At 37.1% G+C, this 27,283-nt stretch overlaps 1 protein-coding gene and 1 long non-coding RNA gene across 3 annotated transcripts in view; one reads left to right on the forward strand and one right to left on the reverse strand.

The window, feature by feature from the left end:
- The first annotated feature begins 65 nt into the window (after positions 1 to 65).
- LOC102654335 overlaps positions 66 to 27,283 on the forward strand; it is a 36,896-nt gene continuing 9,678 nt past the window's right edge. The window contains exon 1 of one of the 2 annotated variants that reach the window (XR_001703746.2): positions 66 to 231. This is a non-coding gene — a long non-coding RNA (uncharacterized LOC102654335). The remainder of the gene's footprint in view (positions 232 to 27,283) is intronic. The other variant, XR_001703744.2, reaches the window with a different exon arrangement.
- LOC724569 lies at positions 2,991 to 27,263 on the reverse strand. The gene is made up of 10 exons (XM_006569426.3): positions 27,125 to 27,263; positions 15,579 to 15,917; positions 15,069 to 15,464; positions 12,603 to 14,560; positions 12,248 to 12,512; positions 11,347 to 12,057; positions 10,818 to 11,261; positions 10,176 to 10,685; positions 6,367 to 6,984; positions 2,991 to 4,726 (listed from the first exon to the last, which is right to left on the reverse strand). Exons 1-10 carry the CDS (start codon positions 27,125 to 27,127, stop codon positions 3,467 to 3,469), a joined length of 6,504 nt encoding a protein of 2,167 aa, XP_006569489.2. The 5' UTR covers positions 27,128 to 27,263; the 3' UTR covers positions 2,991 to 3,466.

Here is a 27,283-nt window from a genome sequence, read left to right on the forward strand (position 1 = left end):
ACTCTCTTCGCCCTTCGTCGCCGCTGCAGCGTTTCGTGGCGCTGGCCGCGTCGTGGCGCCACCTTCGCGACTCATTGTCGTCGAACAATTTTCTCAAATTATTTGCAATCCTTTTTCGTTAGTGAAAACTAAACATTGTGAAGTTTGTTTAATCGTTGGTAAAAAGATAAATGTGAAATGTGTAAGTGATTGATCGAAGAATTGGAATATCACGAATTTGCGATCATGATGGTAAGTTGAGTTCAATTTATTTATAAATAAAATAGATAAATAAGTCTAAAAGAGACGCAACGATAAAAATGGTTAAAATCACGTGTTGTAGTTAGGTTAAGTTTTTTGGCGGTTTCTCATTTCTAATTGATAAATTAATAATCATTATTGCTCGTTGATCAATTCGATTCGATTATCGATGGATCTTCTATCTAAATACTAAATTTGATGAAAATATCGATCAATCATACGAATCTTCTTGAAAACGTTTAAATGATAACTTCATTTATGATATTTAACAATAAAGAGTTTCGTTACTTTCTATCTTGTGCATATTAAAATAAAATTATAATTTTATTTCTTAAGAAAAATTTATTATAGTACAAGATAGTTTCAAAGTCTTAAGATTCACGAATAAATATTTATTTTGTCTAATAAATATCTTATCAATTTTTTCATAATTAAACGTAAATAAATGTCGCTTGAAAAAAAAATGAAATAAATTGAAAATTTATTTCACAGTTGATTATATGAAGTTGAAATATAAGTTCATTCGTATGAAAATTGATTGTTAAATATACATTGCTCTCGATAGTATAAATCTCGATAATTTATAAGTAATATTCATTTCTTTCTCGAAATAAGAAAATATTTCCGCTATCCGTAGCGAACTTCAGATACGACTCGCGATCGATCCGATGCAACGCCATTCCTCGCTGAAATATATATTCACTGCGATTCGTGCTATTTTTTTTTTTTCCTTTTCCTGTCGTTTTCCACGCCATGTGACACCACCGGAAACTCGAGTATTTTTGCCACATGAAAATTAGGTTAAGGATTCGGTTGACATTCACGCCTGGTGCAAAACTTTTCTTTCCTATATATTCTGAATATTTAGTAGTGTGTAATTTAATAAGAATTTTAAGAAATGTTTATAAAATGTTTATATAAAAAAAATATAAATAAATAAAATAAATTTCATTAGAAAATATTTATTTTTCTCTACTTTATATCAAGTAATAAAAAATCCAATAACTATTATTTTTAAAAATAATGTTGTAATGCAAAATATAATCAATATCAAAAAATTGATTGATCGCGTCACGGCGTAACTTTACACGAGTTCTCAAGAATCGAACATCAATATTGTGTTTCGATTTTCGTTCATGGTGCGAAATTAGAATCGGTGATGTGGAAAATTGACTTTTTCGCAGGTGTCAAGGACACGCTCTAAATTCAAACCATCTATCTATTTCGAAACATCGTCGAGTTGATTATTTCCTATTTCCGGAATCGAAATGACTATGAAATGTGACAGTGTCGGTCTCGCAGATATCATCAGGAATCGATAACACGGTCTCCAATTGAATGCAGATAGGAAAGCTTAGCTATTGGAAAATTATCGTAATGTGACTTCCGCTACGCTTTGATAATTTTCTTCCTCGAATATGATGGCTCTCAAGAGTTAAGTTAATGCATCGATAAACAAGCTTGGGATGAGATGGAATTCTAAAGATGATCGAATATCTGTCGTAGAATTAATTTTGATTGATTTTTATCGTTATTACTTACATCGAATTTTCTTTTTATATATCCCATGACATTATAATATGTTATTATATATTATTCTACAAATCAAAATTTATTAATTATATAAATTGATACGAGTCTTAAAACTAATTTCTTATTGAAAACGTTATTAAAAATTTATCAAAGAAATAGAAATATTATTTATAAAAAAAATTTTATCTATTTTTAATATAATAATATAAATTGTCTTTAAATTAATAATCTAAATTAAAGAAAAAAAACAATATTAAAATACTTACAAAGATTTTAAACTCGTCGTTTTAAATTCTTTTTTCAGATAATCAGATTAAGGTTTATCGATGAAAGATTATTAATATTTTCGAAGTAAGGATCGATAAGAATTAAACTCGTGGCCAATTCAATCGTTGTTGGAATTTTTTCGAACAAAAGCAATGGAAGGTTAATTAAAAGAGATATAACTAAGGCTAATGAACTGTATTGAACTTTGGTCCCGGCAGTTTGTTGGCTCAATTTAACGCGGAAGAGGCGAGAACGGCTCAGAAGTTGTCCGTCCGTCTATCCTTTTGAAAGGATAATGTATATGGTTTCCCAATGCCACTGTTGAATTCGTGTAACTACAACGAGAGAAACGCTCATTCTTGCCGCTGTTTTCCAACAAATGATTTAATCCCTTTGACTGAAGCAACGATCTCTCGAGGCATCTTTCTTTCTTTTATATCAGAATTAAATTTTATCTTATCTGCCTTCTATCTTATAATCTGTGTGATACAATTACTGAATTTTTTTTATTAATTTTTACATTTAAATTAAACAAAAGAAAAAGAATTTTGAAAAATATTATTATCGTCGTATACTTCTTATGTAAAATAATTATTTATTGAAAAAATGTGAATTTTTTAATCAAATTTTGAATTTATTTTTCTTTACATTTCCTCGCATATTTTAACAGATTTTTCTATGAAAAAGAAAAAAGCATGGAAAGAAAAGTTTTTTGATCAATCTTCGTAATTGCATTTATATTAATTTTTCAAAAATTTGAATTAATCACAATACAACGTTGAAGAGATATCTTACCTTTGTTATAAGTATTAAAGTAATCATCAGATAACAAGGAAACTAGGACTAATTTTACTCGAGAGTTTCCAACGATTTATAAAGATGGTCGTTAGTGCGGTTTAATTCAACCGCAAGAAGTGGAGGAAATTTCTGTCGGGTCGCGTGTGAACGAGACTTTTTACTTTTATCTTGTTTTTATTAAAATACTTAAACGCTTAACTTACACGTATACCAAACGGCTGGCAGAAAAATTAAGTTAAATAGACTTATCGTTTCTATCATTTCTCTTTTTTTCTCTTCCTCCCTTTTTTACCGATCGAAACGTCAAGCGGGCCTCTGGCTCTCGTTCGAGCCAAAGGATTGAAAAAATCCTTCTTCTATCCAAACATCACGAATTAATTCGTCGATACCTGTACACTGCTTCTTAATTCCCTTTAACATTAAAACTATAAAAATATCTCTCCATTATTTAAACTTCAAAATCTTTCTTTCTTTCAAAAAAAAAAAAAATAAATAGATTAACGAGGCCCACTCTACAATTTCTATATATATACACACACAAATAATTCGATTCAGATCGAAGAGAACGATATCCTATCCTCTTTATCAAAAAAAAAGAAGAAGAAGAAGAAGAATAACCATCTTCCCTTCATCTGAATCGATCATCTCGACTTGGCCTTGTCATCACGCATCGCCCCCTGTAGCAAATCTCCGTCATGTGGGAGACCTTGGTGGTGGTGGAGGTACGCAGAACCTTGCCCAATATCGACTCCGTCGAGTTGCTCGACGAAGGGGGGCCGCTCGGCTTCGAGGCCGGCGAAGTCGTCGTCTCCACTCGTCCCAACATCGTCGCGTTCTCGGTGGACTCGGTCGCCTCTCCGTCAACCTCCTCGAACCGAGCGGTCGTCGTCTCGCCATCGTCCTTCGTCGTTGATCTCTCCTCGCTCGACTGCAACGTGTTCGAAGGAGGAAGAACGGTGGTGGCGATCTCCTCGCTTGATGGACCTTCGGTGGCCGTGTTCGTCTCCTCCTCGGCGCTCTTCATCGTATCGAAGATCGCTTGGACGTAGTCGGACAGCGCGTTCACGCTGCCGTCCCCCTCGTTCCTCGTCACCAATCCAGGGATGGACGTTGTTCCGGATTTCATCTTGCCGGAGTTCCAATTGGAAGGCTTCGACTGCTCGAAGGCGTACCTAACCTCGCTCCACTTCGCTCTGTGGTTCTTCGGGTGATCGAAATCCTCGTTTCTCGACAACTCTCGGTTCCCTTCCTCCTCGTTCACGGAGTCAATTATATCGTTCTTTCGTCTCGCCTCAACCAATTTCTCGACCCTTTGCAATTCGTTGAACGTATCGTCAGAATTGTTCTTGCTTTTATATTCGAAGTCAACGCTGTCTTGAACCTCGTTCCTCCACTTCTTCGACGATTCCCACGCCTCCTGTTCCTTTTCAGCCTCAACCTCTTTCTTCCTCTCCGATTTCTCCTTCATCTTCCCGCCATCTTGCGGCTTTTTCGCCAATTTTACGAATAGATCGTCGAGAGGCGTTTCGGTGATCGTCGTCTCTTCGCTTCTCGAGGCTTGGACGCTTGGAATCGTGGTGATCTCTGTCGTTCCTTCTTCGATCGAAGCAGGGGTAGTTGTGGTCGTGGTTGTGGTCGTGGTTGGATGCACGGTCCACGCCACTTCGGTGGCTGCCTCGCCGTTCTTCAGAATGTCGGACGTCGCGAAAGGATTACGTAGGACGGATTTCTCTGGCGGGGCGAAAGGTTTGGATTGGCGAGTAGGATCGTACTTGTACTGATCGCGGAACAAGCCGTTGAGGGCGGAGTTGAAGTGCTGGGATTCTGCCGTGACGAAGTCCTCGGCGGCCGGCCTCACTCGAACGCGTACCTTCCTCCTCCTGGAAATCTGGAACCGAAGGAACAATCTCTCTCGTTTCGTTTTATCATTCGAGAGTATTACGATTTTTCTCAATTTTTTTCACCCTATCAAAAAGAACATTGATATAGTATTGGGTTGGCAACTAAGTAATTGCGGATTTCACTCATAGATGGCTTCAGTTGAATTTTTAGGTTTTTTGCTGACACATTTTGTTATTCGATATTTTGATATTTTGATATTTATATATTTATATATTTTGATATTCGAGTTGGCAATTCAGCTGTCAATCGGTAAAAAAAGTTTCTCGATCGGTTGCGTAGTTTTCGTTTGGCGTTCGTTGAAAAATGGAAAATCAAAAGGAACATTATCGTCGTATTTCGCTTTTTTATTTTCGCAAAGGGAAAAACGCATCGTAATCTTGCAAAAAGTTACGCGCTGTTATGGCGACGAAGCCTTGAAAGAACGGCAGTGTCAAAATTTCGTTCTGGTGATTTTTCACTCGAAAAACGCTCTGGTCGTCCAGTTGAAGTTGACGACGACCTAATCGAAGCGATAATCGATTCGGATCGTCACAGTACAATTCGTGAGATTGCAGAGAAGCTTCGTGTATCGCATACATGCATTGAAAACCACTTAAAACAATTCGATACATGGGTTCCTCAAGAAACTGAAAGAAAAGCATTTAACGCGACGCGTTAACAGCTGCGATTTGCTAAAGAAACGTAATGAAAATGATCCATTTTTAAAACGATAACTGGCGATGAAAAATGGATTGTTTACAACAATATCAAGCGGAAAAGATGGTGGAGCAGGCCACGTGAACCAGCTCGAACAACGTCAAAAGCTGGTATTCGTCGAAAGAAGGTTTTGTTATCAGTTTGGTGGGATTACGAAGGAATCGTCTATTTCGAACTCTTACCACCCAACCGAACGATCAATTCTGTCGTCTACATCGAACGACTAACGAAATTAAACGATGCGGTTGAAGAAAAGCGGCCCGAATTGACAAATCGAAAAGGTGTTGTATTCCATCGTGACGATGCAAGGCCACGCGCATCTTTGGTCACTCGACAAAAATTATTGGAGCTTGGTTGGGATGTTTTGCCACATCCACCATATAGTCCTGACCTTTCACCATCCGATTACTTTTTGTTCCGATCTTTAAAAACTCCTTGAATGGTAAAAATTTCAATAACGACGATGATCGAATCGTACCTGATTCAGTTTTTCGCTAATAAAAACCAAAGTTTTACGAACGTGGGATTATGATGCTGCCTGAAAGATGGCAAAAGATCATTGATCAAAACGCGTTACAGAATAAAGTTATTTAGTTCCATGAAAAAATTGTCTTTGATTTTCTAAAAAAAAATCCGCAATTACTTACTTGCCAACCCAATAGTAATTTTAAATTGTAAATAACGACTGTGTAATTTTTTTTTAATAAAAAATAATACCGCACATAGCCTTTCGTTTAATAAAAGACGGTTTCCAACCGCAACCGCTATATTAATATCCCCGTCCTCTCCCCATAACCAACCTTTCACACTAATATTAAACTTCCCTTCTCCGATAACTGCTCGTATAATCTTCAGAAAGATTACCTTCTCGAGATTAAATAGAAGCACGTTTACAAAATTCTATTCAAATTATCGTATATTTATAATCACCTTCTTCACGCCGGTAGAATTGTCCCTTTTCCATCCGATCTTCTCCAAATCCATCGATTGCTTCGTAGAATTCATTGCTTCAATTTCACTTCCGTTTCTCTTTCCTTCGATCACGGATGCATTCGCGTTTATCCTCTCCGTGTGATCCTGCGTTTTCATACCGAACAATGTTGTTCCCATCAGCGTCGACTCGTCCTCCTCCTCCTCTTCTTTCTTTTCCTCTTTCATTCTGTTGTCGTCCGAGGAGACGATCAACGTGACGGACGACACTTCCGGCGGAGCCGTGATTATCTCCGGCAGATGGACGCCCTCGTTGATCGAGGACGGCCAAGCTTGGCGGCCATCTTTCGAGGCCTCCCTCACTTGATTGAACGAGAAACTCGGCTGGAACGAGGTCCTCGTCAGTTTCGTGGACCACTGGCTCTCCGCCCCGTAGATGTCCGCCGTTGTGCGACGATTGTCGACGATGCCCGATGCCGACGTGCTTGGCCTTGACGCCTCGCCGTATTTCCCCGTTGCCGCGTCTACGTTGCCCGACTGATCACCGTATTCCCCGTCGCGTTGAACCGGCTGGGACGGGTAGCTACCACCGAAGTTGAGGATGAATTCTGGCGGGTACTGGAACAAGTTTTAATTATTTAGCTGGAGGTTACGTTTTAAAGCTGTATATACTTATCTTGCGATAAGAATTTGGATGGGAATGGAAAAGGAAAGAATTATTTTTTACTTGATGTATTCTTTTTTCTTTTTAAAGAAAGGGATCGAAGAAAGGAAATTATAATATAGGAGCGTTTTGTTTGTAAAAAAGCTTGTAATCTTGTTTGTAATCTAGAAAAAGAGTTTTTAGAGATATTGAAATTTTGATTACAATAGTTTTCGGTTTTTAAGAGTTTTGATGGAAATGGAAAAGGAAAGAATTATTTTTTACTTGATATATTTTTTTTTCTTTTTAAACCTGGATCGAAGAAAGGAAATTATAATATAGGAGCGTTTTGTTTGTAAAGATCTAGAAAATGTTTTTAGAGATATTGAAATTTTGATTACAATAGTTTTCGGTTTTTAAGAGTTTTGATGGAAATGGAAAAGAAAACAATTATTTTTTACTTGATATATTTTTTCTTTTTAAAGAAAGAGATCGAAGAAAGAAAATTATAATATAGGAGCGTTTTGTTTGTAAATATCTAGAAAATGTTTTTAGAGATATTGAAATTTTGATTACAATAGTTTTCGGTTTTTAAGAGTTTTGATGGAAATGGAAAAGAAAACAATTATTTTTTACTTGATATTTTCTTTTTTCTTTTTAAAGAAAGGGATCGAAGAAAGGAAATTATAATATACGAGCGTTTTGTTTGTAAAAAAGCTTGTAATCTTGTTTGTAATCTAGAAAAAGAGTTTTTAGAGATATTGAAATTTTGATTACAATAGTTTTCAGTTTTTAAAAGTTTTGATGGAAATGGAAAAGGAAAGAATTATTTTTTACTTGATATATTTTTTTTTCTTTTTAAACCTGGATCGAAGAAAGGAAATTATAATATAGGAGCGTTTTGTTTGTAAAGATCTAGAAAATGTTTTTAGAGATATTGAAATTTTGATTACAATAGTTTTCGGTTTTTAAGAGTTTTGATGGAAATGGAAAAGAAAACAATTATTTTTTACTTGATATATTTTTTCTTTTTAAAGAAAGAGATCGAAGAAAGAAAATTATAATATAGGAGCGTTTTGTTTGTAAATATCTAGAAAATGTTTTTAGAGATATTGAAATTTTGATTACAATAGTTTTCGGTTTTTAAGAGTTTTGATGGAAATGGAAAAGAAAACAATTATTTTTTACTTGATATTTTCTTTTTTCTTTTTAAAGAAAGGGATCGAAGAAAGGAAATTATAATATAAGAGCTTTTTGTTTGTAAAAAAGCTTGTAATCTTGTTTGTAATCTAGAAAAAGAGTTTTTAGAGATATTGAAATTTTGATTACAATAGTTTTCGGTTTTTAAGAGTTTTGATGGAAATGGAAAAGGAAAGAATTATTTTTTACTTGATATATTTTTTTTCTTTTTAAACCTGGATCGAAGAAAGGAAATTATAATATAGAATATAATATAGAATATAATATAGAATATAATATAGAAGCTTTTTGTTTGTAAAGATCTAGAAAATGTTTTTAGAGATATTGAAATTTTGATTACAATAGTTTTCAGTTTTTTTGATGGAAATGGAAAAGAAAACAATTATTTTTTACTTGATATATTTTTTCTTTTTAAAACTGGATCGAAGAAAGGAAATTAAAAATCTAGGAAATGTTTTGAGAGATATTGAAATTTTGATTACAATATTTTTCAGTTTTTTTGATGGAAATGGAAAAGAAAACAATTATTTTTTTACAAAGTAATTTACAAAGACTTGATATATTTTTTTTCTTTTTAAATTTGGATCGAAGAAAGGAAATTATAATATAGGAGTTTTTTGTTTGTAAAGATCTAGAAAATGTTTTTAGAGATATTGAAATTTTGATTACAATAGTTTTCGGTTTTTAAGAGTTTTGATGGAAATGGAAAAGAAAACAATTATTTTTTACTTGATATATTTTTTCTTTTTAAACCTGGATCGAAGAAAGGAAATTATAATATAGGAGCTTTTTGTTTGTAAAGATCTAGAAAATGTTTTTAGAGATATTGAAATTTTGATTACAATATTTTTCAATTTTTACTATTTCTTTTTTTTTAAATTTAAAGAAAGGAAGTATCTTTAATTTTCCACCTAAATCGACCGTTGCTTCAGCGCAGTCTTCTTTAAAGAGCGTAAACTTGTCTGTGAGTAACATTGTATATATTTGAAAGGAACGAGTTTTCTTTAAGGGCAAGAAGTGTGTGTACCGAGGGAGAAGTAGAGTTTTTAACGAGAATTGCGTTGCCAGAATTTGCAGTAAAATTCTGAGATTTAAATTAAAAAAGGATTAAATATTGACGATATTCCATATAAAAAAAAAAGAGAGATATAATAAACGTATCATCTGTTAATTTCAAAATTTCCATGAAAATGATAAAAAAAAAAATATAACGCGCCAATTATTTTATCACAAGCCATAAACAAGCCGTAGCCGATAAAAGAATCGGTAGAAGCCAGGAATTGGAGCAAGAATAGGTCAGGAACGAGAGACCTGTAAACCTGTAAATTGTGTGTATACGAATACCAGTACAAACTGTGCTCGAATTTCTAATCATACCTCAGATCGACCCTCGTTAAAGTCCCTTCTAATCCACCTAACTATTGTTCGATACGGTATATACAAAGTGGAACGGATATAATAGGGTCGTAAAATCAGTCAAGTGTTAAAGTAAACATGTTCCGAGACAAGCTAGTATTCGTGACAACTATGAATTTCATATAACTGAAGATCTGAAATATTCAATATTTTTATATATTTTGGGACGAATATTTATATTTGCATTAATAAAAAATAAATCGAACGTGCATGATTAACCAAATTTCAATTTTATATATATATAATAAATGTACGAAGCTCGTTTTTTAACTTAAAATGCTTCACATCTTATAATAATATAAATCCTATTCATTCGCACGTTTTTAATCCTTTTAGAAATTTCACTTTTGCTCGATTAAGTACATCTTCATTAAATATTCTTTTCAATCGCCTCCAATCTTGATTGAAACTTTTAATTTTAATAGATCCCTTATAAATCCTTTCAATTCACATTGTTAAAAAACTTCACTCGAAAGTATAACATTCTCATTAAATACCGATTGCTTTTTCCGATTCATAACCTGATCGCATTGTCTTCGATTGTACTCACGTTCTCGCTAGAGGTCTCGTAGAACTGTTGTCCAGTTGGATTACGGCCACCGTCGGAGAATCCTCCGTTGTTATTGTAATTATCGTTGTACACTGTCTGTTGATGCTCTGTGGTTACGGTTTGCGGTCGTATCGGCGGATAATTTTCGTCCAATGGCAGCTCGTTGTGCGCCTCCAACACGGATTCGGTTGTGCTCGTGGTTGTTACGCGTTTTCTACCGGGTCGACGAATTCTACCTCTCACTCTGATCTCTTTCGCTTCGTCCGGCCGAGACTTCGATTTCACCGTGTATATCGTGTCGTCGGGAAGCACCGTGGCAACAGGTATTTTTTCGGTGGTAGTTGCGGCTTCCGTAGTCGTCGTAGATGGCGCCACGGTTGTCGCTTTCGTCGATGGACGACGATTCGGTGTCGGTTGATACTTTTGACGAGTTTTCAACAGCTGTGACTGCGGGGGACTCGATTCCAATGCGGTTTCGTCCTCGTTTAGTAACAGCGATTGCTGAGGTACCTGAAAATGAAAGAATTTTCCTCGTTCCTTTCTTACGAGAATTTTCTTTCAATTGCAACGATCTTAAATCTTTTTATATATAATAAAACAACTCGTTTAAAAAATCTTTTTTCCTTTTCCAAAGTCACTCACCTCCGAAAAATGAGGTCGATACGTGATCGGCTGCTGGAATCTATTGTCCACTGGATGTACAGGTCGGAAATTCGGTGGTCTTATAAATCCGTAATCGATGTCCTCTTCCGTCGAGCTGACCGTAGTGGTCGTGGTAGATGGCGCTGGTGTTGTCGTGGCGACTAACCTTTGCTGTTGCAATGCGTGGATCTTTATGTACTCGTTACCATCGGTCTGAACCTGTGATCCGTGACTCGGTGCACGAGATCTCGGTCTACTTCTCTGTCTGTTCGATATCGTTCGAGAGGAATCGTTTACCACGTTGAAACGAACATACTCGTCCTGCGAACCTTTGTTTCGAGTTTGAACCGAAGGCTCGTGATGCAAACGCGTGCCAATACGTCCTCGTACTCGTTGTCGAATTATCACAGGTGTCGTGCTCGTCGTCGGTGCGTCGGTTGTTATCTAAAATCGGAATTAATTTTTTTTTTTTTTTTTTACAATTTCTTCCACGAGAAGTTTCCAAAATCTGTTAAATGTATCGCCTTACGTCTAGCAATGGAAGTTCCGTGGAGGAGAGTGATAACTCGTAATCCTCTTGCTTATTCTCCGGCAACGGGATAAATATCGGCTGCTCGTTAGGATTACTATCGATAACACCGGTTTGAATCTTCTCGTTCTCCGCGCGATGCAGATTATCTTGTCCAGTTAAACTGTATTCTGGCTGCGTCTGTGGCACGTTCGCGTCGTATACGGACGAGTAACGTTGCTCTTCCGGTGTTCTCAACCTCGTTGGATCAACGGTCGTGGACACCTCGTAATCGCCGTTCTCTACTTTTCCATCCAATTGATAATCCTTCGTCCTGTCGAGTAATCTCTGATCCAACGGCTCTCCGCTTTGAGCTTGATAATTAAATCCATTCACCGGACTCTTCTCGATGCCAACCTGTTCCACGGTAGATCGATAATCTTCTTGAATCGTTTGGGGATAACTTTGACTTCTTGAATAATCTTCCGAAATTAGTGCCGAACCGTGATTCACCGTCACGTCGTGGAACGATGGATAATTCTCGGTGGTGCTGACAGTGGTGGACGGATAATTCTCCGGGGTGTAGTCGTTCAAATTCGACGACGAATCGAAGTGACGAAGATTACTCGAGTCTGCTGGTCCCGTCTGCTGGAGGAAACCATTCGATGTCGGGGGATTCGAGTCGCTGTGGGAGATGGTGTCGTACGATTGCTGCGTCTGTTTGTTCTGTACCTATTTTCACGAAATATGTTTCGATACGTAAATCGTACATGTACAAATCGATCGAAATGTTGAAGTTTCAATAATATTTCATTCCGCTCGACAGTTAGACTATTTCGAAAATATTTTCGATGTTTTATAATATCCCTGATATTACCAAATTTTGATCGTTTAAAGTTTTTTATAAATTCATAAGATGTACCTCGGATTGCTGGCTAATCTTGTCTCGATTCCTATATTTGTGCGTTCTGCTCGTCGGCCTCCTATGCTCCCCGTTATATCTCACCGTAGTCTCTGGAATTTTAGATCTGGTTGGCTCGTAAGCGGATTCGTGATACTCCTCCGTGGTGGTCGTGAATCTAGATCTCGATCTGTTGTACGGTCTTCGATTCCTATCTACATTAGCTCTGCTCGATGGAGCCGTCTCGGTCGTCGTGGTTCTCGGCCTCGTGGAGACTAGCCTGCTTCTAAAAATTACCAACCGAATTTCTCTCTCCCTCTCCACCCCGACCACCCGTCCAAAAATCAACCAATCACCGCGCGCGACGCCTACCTACCTTTGTCTACTGCGAGGCCTATAAGTGGTCGTGGGTACGCGTTGAGTCGTAGTGGTGGTGGTAGTTGTCGTGCTGGTAGTGGTGCTCGTGGTGTGGAGTCTCGCCTCGTTCTTATCCAACAGTGAGTTGACCAGGCCGGGGAGGTGCGGAGAGATCGCCGGCAGCTCGGCCGGCAAGCTATATTGCGTTGGCCCAACGGAATCTCTAACGTCGTTAACGTCGCCGCTAGCGATTTCACCGTTGAAACTAGCACCAGAGACCCTGTGCTCGCTATACTGTCCACCATTGTTGTATTTCTCCCTCTGTTGGGCCAACTGTTCGTTAATTAACGCCAGTTGATCCGACGGGTCTTGCATTTGGCCGACCATAGTTTCTTCTTTGAAAGCGGGCGTAGTCGAATACGAAACTTCTTCCGCGCGACTCACCGACGCTGCAACGTTGCCGCTTTGCGCGGGGATCTCCGTGGTTCTCGAACCTTCGTCGATGCGATACTTGTCCTTTCTCGTCGCGGCTTTCTGCTCGTCGTAGTAAGAAGAAGTGCCGATTACGGAGGCAGGTTTACCGTCGGCGTAAAATTGCCTGAACCTGAATCTCGACCCGGACGAGTATCCGGCGGATGGCGTCGAATACGTTTGCTCGTATTTGGGAGTGTTGGACGGTTGTTCGGGATAAGTTATGGTCGTCTGAGGCTCGTACGAAGGAGTGGTGGACTCGGAGACAGGGTCCAAACCGTCCAAATAGGAATTGGGCTCGATAAGGGGGGTCGGGCTTGGATTGGGATCGCCTTTCGTGGGATCCAAGGTGTTATTATCCAACGTGTTCACCACCACCGATCCTATATGTGGCGCGGGGAAAGGGATTTTGGAATATCCTGTAGGAGGGTCGAAGCTGAGCGGCGCGACGAAGAAAGGCAACTTGTCGACCCTCCTCTCCACGCGATTGTGATCGATGGACGACAGGTAGGGAAGATCGAACTTGGCGTAGCCCGGCGGGGGATCTAAACTGGTTGGGCCCACGAATACTTGAGGTGTATCCGGGCCAACGGTGTCCAGAACAGCTATCGTCTTCGCGTCCTTCAATATCCTCAACACGTCGGAAACTTTGACGTTGCTCGTCTTCGAGCTGGGGCTTCCCATGTATACCGAGAGAGGGGGTTGATTAGGGGAAGGAGTCGTGCTAGCTACTTCTCTATAACTCTGCTGATCCTGGAAATTAGGCCTCTGCGGCCTTTGTCTCCCTCTTATCTTACTTTTACCCTGTTTAGGCGGTTCCGGCAATTGTTGACGATGCAATTGTTGGTTTTGATTTCTGATCAAAGGAAGAGCCTGAGCTTGATGAACGTCTCGATTCTCGGCCTGCTCCACTCTTCCTTCGTTCTCGCGCTCTCGTTGCCGTTGGATCTCCTGGAGTTCCTTCTGCCTCTCCAAAGCGGCCAGTCTTTCGGCTTCCCTCTGCCTGTTCGCCTCCTCGGCTCGCCTCTTCTCTTCTTTCGCCCGCACCTCGGCCAATCTCCTTCTCTCCAGCTCCTCCAAACGTTGCTTCTCCCTCGCCTCTCGGATCCTCTCCAACTCCCGTTGCTTGGCCAACTCTTCCAACCTCTCCAACTCCTTCTTCTTCTTCTCCGCCTCCCGCTGCCTCTGCAACTCTTGCTCCCTTTGCAGCGCCTCCTGTTGAAGCCGCGCCTTTCGCTCCAACGCCCTTTGCTCCTCGTTCAATCTCGCGATCTCCTTCATCCGCTCCTCCTTCAAAAATTGCGCCTTCTCCTCCCGCTCCATCTGGATCTGTTGCAATATTTGACGGGCAAACGCGTTCTGGTCGTGCCCGATCGCCTCCAAGCCTTGGCTCTGTTGCTGGGGTTGCTGATGCTGATGCAGAGGATGATACTGCTTCCTTCCACGACCTCTCTTAGGCTGGCCTCGTTGCGCCAAAGTTTCCGCCGGCACGTACACTAATTGCACCTTGAATAAAAAGGGAATATATTGGAATGAAATGAACAAGTGTTGACAACACAGGCTTGACAGTGTGAAATTGTGTATTTTTATACAAAGATTCTGTGGAAGTGTGAGCGTGTTGATAGAGATATGCTAATTTTCATGGCAATCTTTACTTGAGAAAAATTATTACAATACAATCGTTTCCTGAACTCTGTGAATAATTCCTAATTCTAAGAATTTTCCTTGGGTTGGGAGTGTCGTTTGTGAGATAAGGAGGACAGGAAACCATAGAACTCTTTAAAATAAAATCTTGTCAACTTTAATAAATTTATCACTGTATATTCCAGGAATATTAAAATTAACAATTACAGAATTACCTTTTTTTAGCGAAAGAAATACAAATTTTTACTTTAAAATTAATAAATTAATAAATTATATTTAATAAATTACTTATTAAAATTAACAATTATAGAATTACCTTTTTTTAGCGAAAGAAATACAAATTTTTACTTTGTGCATAATAAATACGAACCTCTTCGTCCTCGTCTTGGTGGCCAACCTCACTTTGAGACACCAAGCCGACCTGGCTTGATTCCTTTATCTGTTTCGCGCCTTGCCTTTGATTCCCCTCGATCTGTCCAACGTTTCCTATATTAGGCCTCTGCAGCAACTGCTCGTTCTTGAAATCCTGCCCGGGCAAATTAGCCAATTCCTGAGGTAGACTCGTCTCCTGTTTCGTGTTCGGTCGTTGAGGGAGGAAGTTCTGCGGCGGAAAAACCGAGGGCAACGATTCCGTTAAGGGGAGGGGTGGCACCAGATCTTCGGAAGCGAGATCCGCCACCTGCGAGTCTCCCAATCTCATTTGATGATGCAGTTGCTTTTCTTCGTCCGCATTGCTGAACCCGCTTGGTACGTTGAACGTTTGAGACTAAGGAAACAAGATTTGTAAGTTTGAATTTCAGAATTTGAAAAAATGTACAAATTAATGCGAGAGATTGATTCTTTCGAAAGTTTTAATCTACGTTAAAAAAAAATATTTTACCTGAAGAAGTTGCTGTTGAGCTCTAAGCTGTTGTTGCAGTAGCAACAATTTCTGTATATTTTCCTGAGTCTTCTGCAGTTGCAACAATTGTTCTTGGTACTGTTGTTGAAGGGCTGGCGGTAGAGAGAGTTGCGGAAGTTGAGGCAGTTGCGCGCCACTGCTCGCCAAACGTCCAGCGGACGTTTGCTCGACTTGAGTTTGCACCGACCTGGGATTCGCCAGTGGTATCCATTCGCTATTCGAGACCTGTCGCGACCATCTCTCGCCTCGCGTCGTGCCAAATTTCGTCGATAGGATCAAGCAGATCGATATCGCCAGTGTAAGACGCCTGTGCACCGTCTGAAATATCGATAAGATACACGTGTACATTAATTTATTCGTTTGGATCAGTCGAATGCAGAAGTCGGTTGGTATACGTAAATGTTGATCGAGTTTACGAAACAATTTAAATTCGCGTTAGACGGAGCGGAAATAGAATGTAAATTCGCATACGAAACAGTATTTTAGAGTCTTACTTCGTCACTTTGTTTGTAACTTAATTAAATAAACGAAATTAAATTTTGTTACAAACAACTTTTGTTTGGTCTCTCTGCAACTTTCTAAAATTATACCACGAGTGTATATTATTGGTTCTTTTTATTGCTCCTCTCACTGTTGTGTATATTTGTAAGGATATGCTATTCACCGCTCGAAAAAAAGTCTCGCGGGACGGTGCAGGGGCAAGAGGGGTCCTTCGCGAGGATCGCTTATCTCCACTTCAAATGGTTTGTTGACAATTCTGACTCCGCACACTTGCATGTATATATATATGTTCAAAATCGTAAAATATGAAATTTTCATTTCATATTTCAACTGAAATATTTTCGAAATTATTTATATATCTAACTATTTCTACAATTTATCATCTTAACTGCTGGAAATTATATTTATAAATTAAATTATCGTTATGAAAAGTAAGAAAAATTTTGTATTATATAGATACGTTAGAATTCTCTGGATTCTATGGTTACGTCTCTAATGCATGGATACAGATTGTCGTTTGGTATACGTGACAAATATCACGAGAGAGATGCTTGTGAAAATAGGCGTTTTCTTCCAAATTAACCAGGCATCAGGCCGGCGTTCCTTCCGCGACGGTACTCAAGTGAACAATATTCAAGTTTGATTAGAAAGGAGAAAGTCATACTTCAAAATTATCTCCCATTCTCGATCCTTTCGATATTCGTTCGAGCAGTAATATGGCAAACGAATGTCAACGAACGATACGGGAATACAAGCGTTGGCCAAACACTTGTGAATGGTATTCCGCGCACGAACGGCCGTGAACGAGTAGTAACATCATTTGTCAGCATGCGCAATATGATTGAATAGATTTCTGCACGCACGGGCGCGTAGTAAAGATTTCACGTGAAGCGTTCACGATGTTTAGACGTTACTTGTTTAGACTCTACTCTCTAGTTGCACATTTTTAATCCTCCGTACTTTTTCCATTTTCACGAATAATTAAAAAATAGATTATCGGAATATTTGTAATAAATTCGAAAAATGTATTATGGAAAGATGAAAAAGAATTGAGACGAATTATGTTCAGTGAAAGAGGATAAAATTCGAGGCGGAATCTGATCGTTTTTGTTTCCCGCCATCTTTGATGCCGAGATAGCTAGTGGTCGTAAATTGGAATGATCGGAATTTTATGCTCGGATGAAAAGAGGGTAAAAAATATAACCGCAAGTCTTGAGTGATCAGCAGGAACTCAAGAAACTCAAGTGTTTTACGACAAACAGTTAGCCACGATTCAATTGGTATAACTATTAATAAAACCGCAAACAGGAGATAAAAGAAAGAAAATACTTTCGCGAATATTAATGGAATTTATATAATAATTTCGAAGAGAAATTTTCTAATTGCGAAAATTAAGAAAGGAAAAAAAATTTATCGAAACTTTGTAAATTATCGTTAATTTCGAGATTATACTCGAGATTTAGTATATATGGATAAAAATGGATTGTTCGTATAGAAACGATGCAATTGCGTTACTTTATTTAAAAAAAAAATTTTTTTTTTTCACAAAGTAGAACACCCGTAATTTTTATTTGATTGATGAGAAAGTTTAGATTTTAAGCGCTAATAAAACTTTGTAAACAAGAAATTCTTTCCTTTATAAATATACACTTGTAATAATTTTTCGAATTTGAATATTTCGCGATTAATTAAATCTTTCGACGCGTATTTTCCAAGTTTCTAATTCAGAATTGTAGGAACTTTATCTAGGTCTGCAACAGTAAAATTAATCAGTGAATGTAGTCGTCCTTCTAACTCGAAAAGTACAAAACGTGGCAGGCTATGCTCGCACGTTGTGCGCTATCCGCGGAAAGCGAATAATATTTAAATCTTCGTTTCTCAAATTTCGAATCGAAGCTTCGACAGTTGGGATTTTTAATCATTGCGACGATACACCAATACTAACACGTTCACGAAATAAAAGACAGAATCGAATGGGGAAAAGACAGAGAAGCGTAGATTTTTACTAATAAAGGGAGATTAAGGCTTTCGCGGGGAATGAAAAGAATCGATATTCAATTTCGGCAACGCAAACAGTTTGCGCGTTTCCCTTTGTCGCAAGACGATTTGCGAATACGAGATTATACCGTCGCGATCTCTTTTCGATTTTCCACCGAACGTATTTTTTACGTGATTCGCATTTCCGTTTCGGAGAATCGTAACAATCGTTCGCGCAATGTTTTGCGCAACTTGTATTTAATTTTTTTTTTTCGATCATAAATTTGCAATAATCAATGCGCATTTTTTACGTTACGTTACATAAATATACTTTTCAACGAGATAATTTTTTAGTAAACAGTAATTACATAAACGATCGGTGATTTCGAGGAAAAAAATAAAAAGATTTCGAAAAGCTCGCATATTCAACTAAAGAATAATCGTCGTTGATATTGTATCGCGTGTCGAGATATTCAGAGTGCAACTGCAGCTAACGAACTGTGAACAACTCTGAAAACGGATGGTTTCTAATAATTATCACGGTGTATCTTTCACTCGAGTTTTCGAAATGAGTGGAAACCCCTCCCTTCTCCTCGGCGAGCAACATTTCGTCATTCATCCTTTCCATTCTACGATTGATACACGTTTCTTCTCACGTTATCGAGATATTCATTATAATTCATTTTTAAATTAACCGCTTGAAAAAATAAACCAAGTAAAAATAATTTTTCCCATTTTAAGTAATTCCCGTTTCGAATTACAGTCTATTTAATGAACAATATGATGATGAAATAAAGGCCAATTCGGATAATCGCAGAGGGTTTCGTTTCTATTCTCTCGATGCTCAACGATGCCGCATTGCTGAAACGGCGGTTGGAAAAAAGTAAGAGAGGGGGAAAAAAATATCGTTCGGTTAAGAGTTTCGACACGGAGTTTACAATGAAAAGAGAGATTACGGATCTCGATCTATCGAACGAGTCGCCGACTTTCTTCCGTGTTCGAGAGGAATCTTGCCGAAAGAACGTACTACTGACATCATTCCGATTACATTACATTGTACATTCTCATCGCGGAAGATCGCGTGCCGGACACGGGTCGTGGTCTTTCTGCTTTCTTCGTCATTCTCACAATGGAAACGGGGATTCACGGACTGTGAAATCCGATGTGTATACACAGTAGAAGTATTTGGCATACGTTTTATCGTTCAAAGAATTTGAAAGAAGAAAAAGAAATATTCGTTAATCATGTTGTTATTATTAATTACTATATTTCGAGTAAAAGTAATAAATGAGAAAAATATCGATGATCGGTCAGATTTAACTTGATTTTATATTACTTAAATACTCAATTTTTATTATATTATATTATTATTATTTTTTTTATTATTGTAGGATATTTCTTCGTCATTCTTACAATGGAAACGAGGATTCTACTATGTATACACAGTAGAAGTATTTGGCATACGTTTTATCGTTCAAAGAATTTGAAAGAAGAAAAAAAAGAAATATTCGTTAATCACGTGTCGTTATTATTATTATTACTATATTTTATAATTACTATATTATTATTACTATATTATATAATTACTATATTTCGTGTCGAGTAAAAGTAGTAAATGAAAAAAATATCGAGATGATCGGTCAGATTTAACTTGATTTTATTACTTAAATACTCAATTTTTATTATATTATATTATTATTATTTTTTTTATTATTGTAGGATATTTCTTCGTCATTCTCACAATGGAAACGGGGATTCACGCACTGTGAAATCCGATGTGTATACACAGTAGAAGTATTTGGCATACGTTTTATCGTTCAAAGAATTTGAAAGAAGAAAAAAGAAATATTCGTTAATCACGTGTCACGTGTTTTGAGTAAAAGTAGTAAATGAGAAAAATATCGAGATGATCGGTCGGATTTAACTTGATTTTATATTACTTAAACTCAATTTTTATTATATTATATTATTATTTTTTTTTATTATTATAGAATATTTCGAATACAATTGGAAAGAATAAAATATAGAGTAAGGATTTTTCATTCTTTTTTTTGAGAAAATGAGTGTGTCCATTATTTCGTAAAATATTGCAAACAAATTATCGAAACCAATATTTTTGATCGAATTCCTGGATCAAATAATTATTTTCTTTCAGATATTCTTTAACTATAAAAAAAAAATCCAAAGAATTTTAAAAGTTCATTTTCTCGAAATGAATTACTTGTAAAAAATTACTTGAATTGAATTGCTTGATCATTTTTTAAATTAATATAATTGATATTAAAATTAGAAGAAAAACAAACAGCTTGCGAATATTTTACACCGTGTATGTGTAGCAGACAGGCCGATTCACAATTCACGTTGCGCAATGGCATTATGCGGATCGGATCCCCGTGACGGCTTCCTGATCGAAATTTCGGTCATCGTACGACGAGCGAGTCGAAAAGTCGGTGTTACGCAAACCTTAAAAGTGACTTCTCGCGCGACTATTTCGAAGAAGCGCGCTACTACTTCGCTTATTTATTATAGATGTTTCCGAGTTTTCTTTTCCGCGATAAGAGGCACGATTTAAGCCAACAATTGCACGCTGTTCCGGGAAGAATATAGAAGCTTTCTCGTGTCGCGTGGCAGAATTTTTAAGCGAAAAAATAAATAAATAAAACTTCTATTCTAATAGATTTGTTAAAGAATAAATTTCTTACTCGGAATATTTTATATTGGAAATCGTTTTTCGAAAGAAATTTCATAGCGTGCAATTCTCGAGGATAAATAATCCAATGCTAATGTTTTTCGATCGATTAATTTTCACGATCCAATCTAATTCCAATTAAAATTGTTAAAATACACGCCACATATAAACCTAACCTAACCTAACAATCTTCGAAATGAATCGAATTTTCAATCGATCAACAATTGCTGTTTAACCAGATCATCCATTGACTTGGAAATACGATCCAACAGTTCTCGAAACCAGTTTTCTAACACAACGAATCTTCACGATCTTAAGTAGCAAGAGCTTGTTTCTCTTTTTTTTCCAACGACAGTTTAAAAGACGCATCGGGCACGCTTTCGTGGCTCCCTCTTACGAGAAATCGATCTCGTATGGGATCCGTATCCGAAAAAGAAGAAGAAGAAGAAAAAAAAAAACTCTTCCTTTCACTATCGAAGAAAGCCGATACAAGCGCATACGAGATTCTACTTCCGACGATCTTTCCCTCGATTCATACGGGCGTTCCCTTGTTAACGGTGTACACAACTTTCTCTCTTCTTTCTTTTGACTATATATATATATATATATATATATAATAACGTTCGATGTACAGTCAAACCTATCTTTACCCGGTTCTCGTACGCTTACCGCATTCTGAGAATCTTATTTTCCTTACATTTCTTTTCTTCTTTTCGACATCTTTTAAAAAAAAAAAAATGGCTTGAAATATCGTTGTATTAAAAATTGAGAAAGGATTTAATAATTCTTTTTCTTTTTTTTTCTCTCTCTCTATGTAAAATATAGATTAATCCGTAAGATTTTCCTCGCGAGCAAATTAAAGTGCGGTTAAAGAAGATTATCAATCGAGGAGAGACCGACACCGATGCTGGGAGTCAGAAACGAGGTCGAGCCACCTTTCTCCCGGTCGCTTCTGCGAAGGCGCGGTCCACCGATTGATCTCGAGAAGAGCACGGTTGAACACAGCCTCTCCTCCACAGAGGCTTGTATCCTCGTTGTGTATGCGTGTGGATGATTGACAAGGACGTGGGAAGGTGTCGAAGAAGGAAGAAAGTCAGTTTGTTTGGGAAGAGTTTTCAAGGAAGTGGAAGATTAGATTTTAATTGACGATTTTAATGGGTTAACGTAGAGTGAAAATTAATTAAGAAACGAGAAATTGTCTATCTTAATAACGTAAAAATAACAATAATCTATTATTATTATTACTATCATTGCATCGCTTCAGACGAGTAAAAGGGGAAGAAATGTGTCAATTTTCGCAAAAATATAGGTTTTTTTTTTTTTTTGCAAAATTGATCGGACGTTTGAAATTCTTATTTTGACGTGAAAGTCAAAGATGAGAAAATTGTGAATCGGAAAGTTGAGACTCGGTGTACGACATAAAATATAAGCTTATTGTTATAGCTTTGCTTCAATCCCTAGTGAAAAATGTAAGTAGAATATTACGTGGAATGTCTGCATATAAATCTATGATACTACTACTCGATGCGAAACCATTCTGTGACATCGAAGATTGTGTTATATCTCTATATATGTAATACGCGAATGTGTATACGGAATAGCAAATACAAAATGTTTTAAACGAAACACGATACGATAAAAGCAATAATTAAAGAAACGATGAAATTCAATTATTGCAACAAACGATCAATGACAAGTTGGAAAGTTAAAATAAGGCGAAGAGAATAATAAAGAAAGTTTGATTCATATTTCTTCCAGGTTTCTTTCAATTATATATAGTATAATTATCGGTTTTACGATTACGCAACTTTACGTAAGTTCCTTCAGTTTTATATAATTCAACGACTTTTTTTTTTTATTTTTATAGAAATTTAATTCTCGTCCAACGATACACGAAACGATTCGTTTATTCGTAAAGAACGAACGAAGAATATATATCGATCGAAAATTAAAATAAGTTTTTGACCGTTGAGTTTCAACGCGTTCTGGAAAAAGTTTAAAGTAGCTAGGAGCGAGCCACTCTTTATAAAAACTTGTCCCCGAGTATCTTGGACTATAGCCAAAAGCCACATCTTTGTTTACATCTGGCTGGAGAAGCGTGAAAAAAAAGTAGGGGCGAGTGGGGAAGAGTGGAAGTGAAGAAGAAGAAAAAGAAGAGGAAGAAGAAAGAAAGAAGATGAAGATAGTCGGTTTCAAATACTCCTCTAACGAGGGAAGAGAATCGTCGAGAGTTGAATACTCTTGCGAATAAAAAGACGCTTATTAACCTTTCTCATTTTTTATTTCGCCCCAAGAAAGAAGAAAAATCGTTCCATGTGGAAAAATGTTGCGCGAAAGATTGCAAAATTTTACATACTTAATTCGAACGTGTAACAAGACTGTGTAGCAGTCTTTACTTTTAAAGGATAATTATTTTTACGTATATAGTAAAACCGGATTCAATACATACGTGTTTTCACTTCGATGTGATTGGAGAAAGATGAATGGAGAAAATGTATCGAGATCATCTTTGAAAAATTTCTGCTCGGAATGCGAACGAAGCATCGACCGTTGAATTGGGGAAAGGTGATTTACCAATTTAGATGAATATTCCAAAGTTCACGGTACTCGTAAATCTAAGCTTTCTCTACTTCCTTCTATCTACGCCTAGCTTATATCCTACTTTTGACACTACTTTTCGCAGCTCATCGGGGATATTCGGTGTTAACCGGCAACAGAAAGTAGCGGCTCAAGAGAACGGTCGTAAAGTTCGAGTCAAAGAAGAGAGTCATAATTAAAATCGTTCTTCGATCGTTAGAATTTTCTCCTTGTAAAACGCTTTACGATCGAAATATTGAATTTTTAATCCTATATATTCTAATTCTTAGTATATTCTATAATCTATCAAAATCTTACATAAAATTAATAACTCTATTTATGAACGATGCCACATAAGTTTATTCGAAACATAATAATAATAATCGTAAATAAATATAGTTACAATAAACGTTCAAGATTATACGAAAAACATTCAAAATAATTCAAAATTTTTAACTAATCTTTTTAAGTTAATGCCTAACTCTATTTGAAACAATATCTACTTACCAAATCTTAACTTATCGATCTATTTTCCTTTCTAAACTTGTTGGACAATTTTTACAAAAGTTCTTTCGGTCAAAGAAATCGCACGCGATCGAATAATGGTGAAAATACGGGAAGGGGGGGGCGGTGAGCAACGGGCTCGTTTCCAAACGAACAGCTGTCCGATATAACACGCCAATCAACTCGGTCCTCGGATCGAGTTGAGACACGAAACGACGACGACGCGTGGCCAGCCCATTCTGATCGCAAAGGGAAACACGACACGCGAAAATATCGTCCTTCGCCGTTTCACGCTCTACTTGTATCTTTGCGTTCGACCGTTCCTCTCGAAAAACTTTCGTTTCGAGAGGGTGTCCCGCGATTGCTCGGATTAACAAGTGTATATAGTTAGCGTTATTGTTGCCTGTCAGTTTCGTTCGTTGGTCGGTGCAGAACGATTCCAAGCTCGGATAATTGGCGGGTATTTTTCAAGTCATTTCGAAGCGACAGTTGCGTGGTTTTACTCGACGATGAAAAATTAGAAACGTTCGAGTTGTTAAGCGTGAAGATGGTCGTATATCAATCGTGAATTTCTTTATATTTACCGAGATAAATACTAAAAACTTGTATCGTTAAAGTGATAAGTCGCATAAAATAAATAATATATATAGTTTCTGTCTCTGGTAAATGAATAATTCGTATAATAATAAACGTAAGAAGAAAATAACATGTATTAAATAAGCATTATCGATTGTTTCTCAATTTTTTTAAAATTATTAAATTGATCGCGAACACATATTTAATACGCTTTTTTCGCTTCTTTCTTGCAACCATTATCTCGCACAATGAAACGTTTAAACGATCGTTAAACTGTAACGAAACAATGTATCGTTATTTCCCATCGCACGACGCAATCTCACGATTATCAATAACTCGTGTGTCACGCGCTCGTCCATGTTACACCATATAGCTCCTTCTCCACTAATACGATAATTATATAACGTATACAACACAAAACGTAAACATTATCGCGAACACTTTCACACAATGTTATTACAACGAAACAATCGGAAAGGGAAAAATACAATACAAGTGGTCGATCTTTCCTTCTCACGTATTCCCCCGCATACAGTCCCGATTCCCGTGTCCTTTTCGACGTATTATCCGTTCCACTTAATATATTCGTCGCCTCGACTTTCTTCTTTTTCTTTCGTATAACCTAACGTATATATACACACACTTTCACCTTCACACTTTTTCGACTGCTGGACCACTTTTGATCTCGCGTGCATTTTTTCATTATCGTAGAGAGGAAAAAATTGCGTTTAAAGAAAAAATCATATCTCACAATCGAGAGAAGAAAAAATTTTTCGATCGGATAATAAAATTCCGTGTATACACAAGAAATAAGCGTTTCTTGTCACGAAACCCCAACTTATCTTATTTTTTTCATCATTCTCGTTGGAAAGTTTTTGAATTAACATAACTCTGTCTAAGAAAATATCGACGTTATCAAATCTATCGTTCGTCGAACGAAAGTCAACGAGGTTCTTCTCCGTGGATTTCAAAACGGAACGTATCGAAACGCTTCCCGGTAACCGACACACGTTTTGACGCATTCCAACGAGGAGAAAGGAAGGTAAATTAACCGAAGAACGATTCCTATGACGATATTCGCGCGATTTCGTCGATCCTTTTTTTTTAAACGATTTTTGTCGAAATATCGCGATGAGAGGATTGTGCAATGCGGATCACTCGCACCGTTTACAATTACGACGAATTCATCGAGCGGAATTCGAACAAAGGAGCGACGAGAGGAAACATGAAAAGGGATTCGACCATGCTTCGACTTATCGACGCCGCAAATCTTCATTGTCTATTAAACCTCCGTATAAAGATCCCAATCTTTCCGTTCTTCTTTAACGCGCCTCCTCCCCGTTTTTCCCTTTCTCGTTGCCCAACACGAATACGCCGCTCTATGCATCATTTCCAAGCTAAACACGTGACCGATCATCCTTTATTTTGTTTTTCTATTCTTATTATTTTTTTATTCTATTCTTATCTATATTTCTTTTTCTTTTATATTATGCTATATATTGTAGTTGAAAGAAAGTTTGAATAAAAATTTGTATCTATCTATTTAAATACAACGATAAATCTTTCGAAACGATTTTCCTCGATTTGAATTTCCCGCGTCTTGCTTCCTTTGATATCGTATTCCGTGTTATTCCGATTGAAAGAAAATTTCGATTTTAAGATGGTTTGAATAAAAATCTGACTTCTGTCTGTTGGATAAATCGGTTTTCTTCGATTCTTTGAATTCTTTGAATTTCCCGCGTCTGATTAACAAGATCTCGCTTAGCCAACGCTTCGTCCTTTCAAGTAATTAGCAATGGAACGAGAAATTGTATTCGATTCTCTTCTCTGTTAACACTAATTCTCCCTTTCCTTAAGAAATTTTTCTAGAAATATTTGAAGAATCTGCGTTCCATCTTGTCGAGCGTTTTATTTTCATTCTATCGATTAATTTTCCTTAAAAAAAGAAAAAAGAAAAAGAAAGAAGAAGAGAATTCTCGTTGGAGAAAATTTGGCATCGGTAAAAGGAGGAAAAGAGAAAGAAGTAATACGATCGAAGAAGGAAAACGGTCGGCGACCTCTTGAATTGCGACATAAGGAGCGAAGCTGTTCACACACTGACCCCCATTTCTTCCTCCTTCGATTTTGTCTATTATTCCATTTTGCATCTAGATTTTTTTCTCTCTCTCTCTCTCTTCTTTTAAATTTCCAAAGGAAATTTTTCTTAGAACGAACCGTGTCTTTCTTCCATTTTAATGTACTATTCTAGTAATCTATTTTCTTAATCAGAGAATTTTGAGAAAAAAAGAAAAATAAATTTATTATTAATTTTGACCCCTTTTTGTAACTTACAGTTCAATCATATGAAAAATATTAAGTGAAGTTTAATTATTATAATAATATATTTTCAAATATTTGTTTTATAATTCACATATCATTTTAAATAAATTAATAGAGAGAAAGAGAAATGCTAGTTTCAATAATTTAATTCCTCTGATCCGTATAAGCACGTGATGATAAGTCAATGCACGATTTAATTTCATTAATAGAAAGTGTGGAGTCGAGTAATATTTTCCTTTAATTTAATATTTAAACTATAAACTATAATGAATCACTAATAAATTAAATCTAATGTTATTTTATCTAAAGAATGAAATTCATCCGAAAAAAGAAAAACACGATTTTCCAATTTTTGAAAACACGGTATCGACAACTGACTCACCATGGCGCAGGATAATCCCAGCAAACGGTCAAGAGACGAATGCAGACTTCCGCCTCGGGATGAAAAAGCTCGCTGCTGAACTCGTCTAACGTTTAACGCTGCTTATTGTTCGTCTCAATTGCACTCTCTCACAATGCACCACGATCGAGCCATGCCCCT

This window comes from Apis mellifera, linkage group LG7 (assembly GCF_003254395.2).
Source record: "Apis mellifera strain DH4 linkage group LG7, Amel_HAv3.1, whole genome shotgun sequence".
Taxonomy (NCBI): domain Eukaryota; kingdom Metazoa; phylum Arthropoda; class Insecta; order Hymenoptera; family Apidae; genus Apis; species Apis mellifera.

Excerpts from the sequence above, each read along its gene's own strand:
- LOC724569 (XM_006569426.3), bottom strand. Across the intron at positions 15,465-15,578 it reads CTCAACAGCAACTTCTTCAG|TCTCAAACGTTCAACGTACC; the intron begins GTAAAATATTTT and ends TTGTTTCCTTAG. Across the intron at positions 12,058-12,247 it reads AGATTAGCCAGCAATCCGAG|GTACAGAACAAACAGACGCA; the intron begins GTACATCTTATG and ends TCGTGAAAATAG.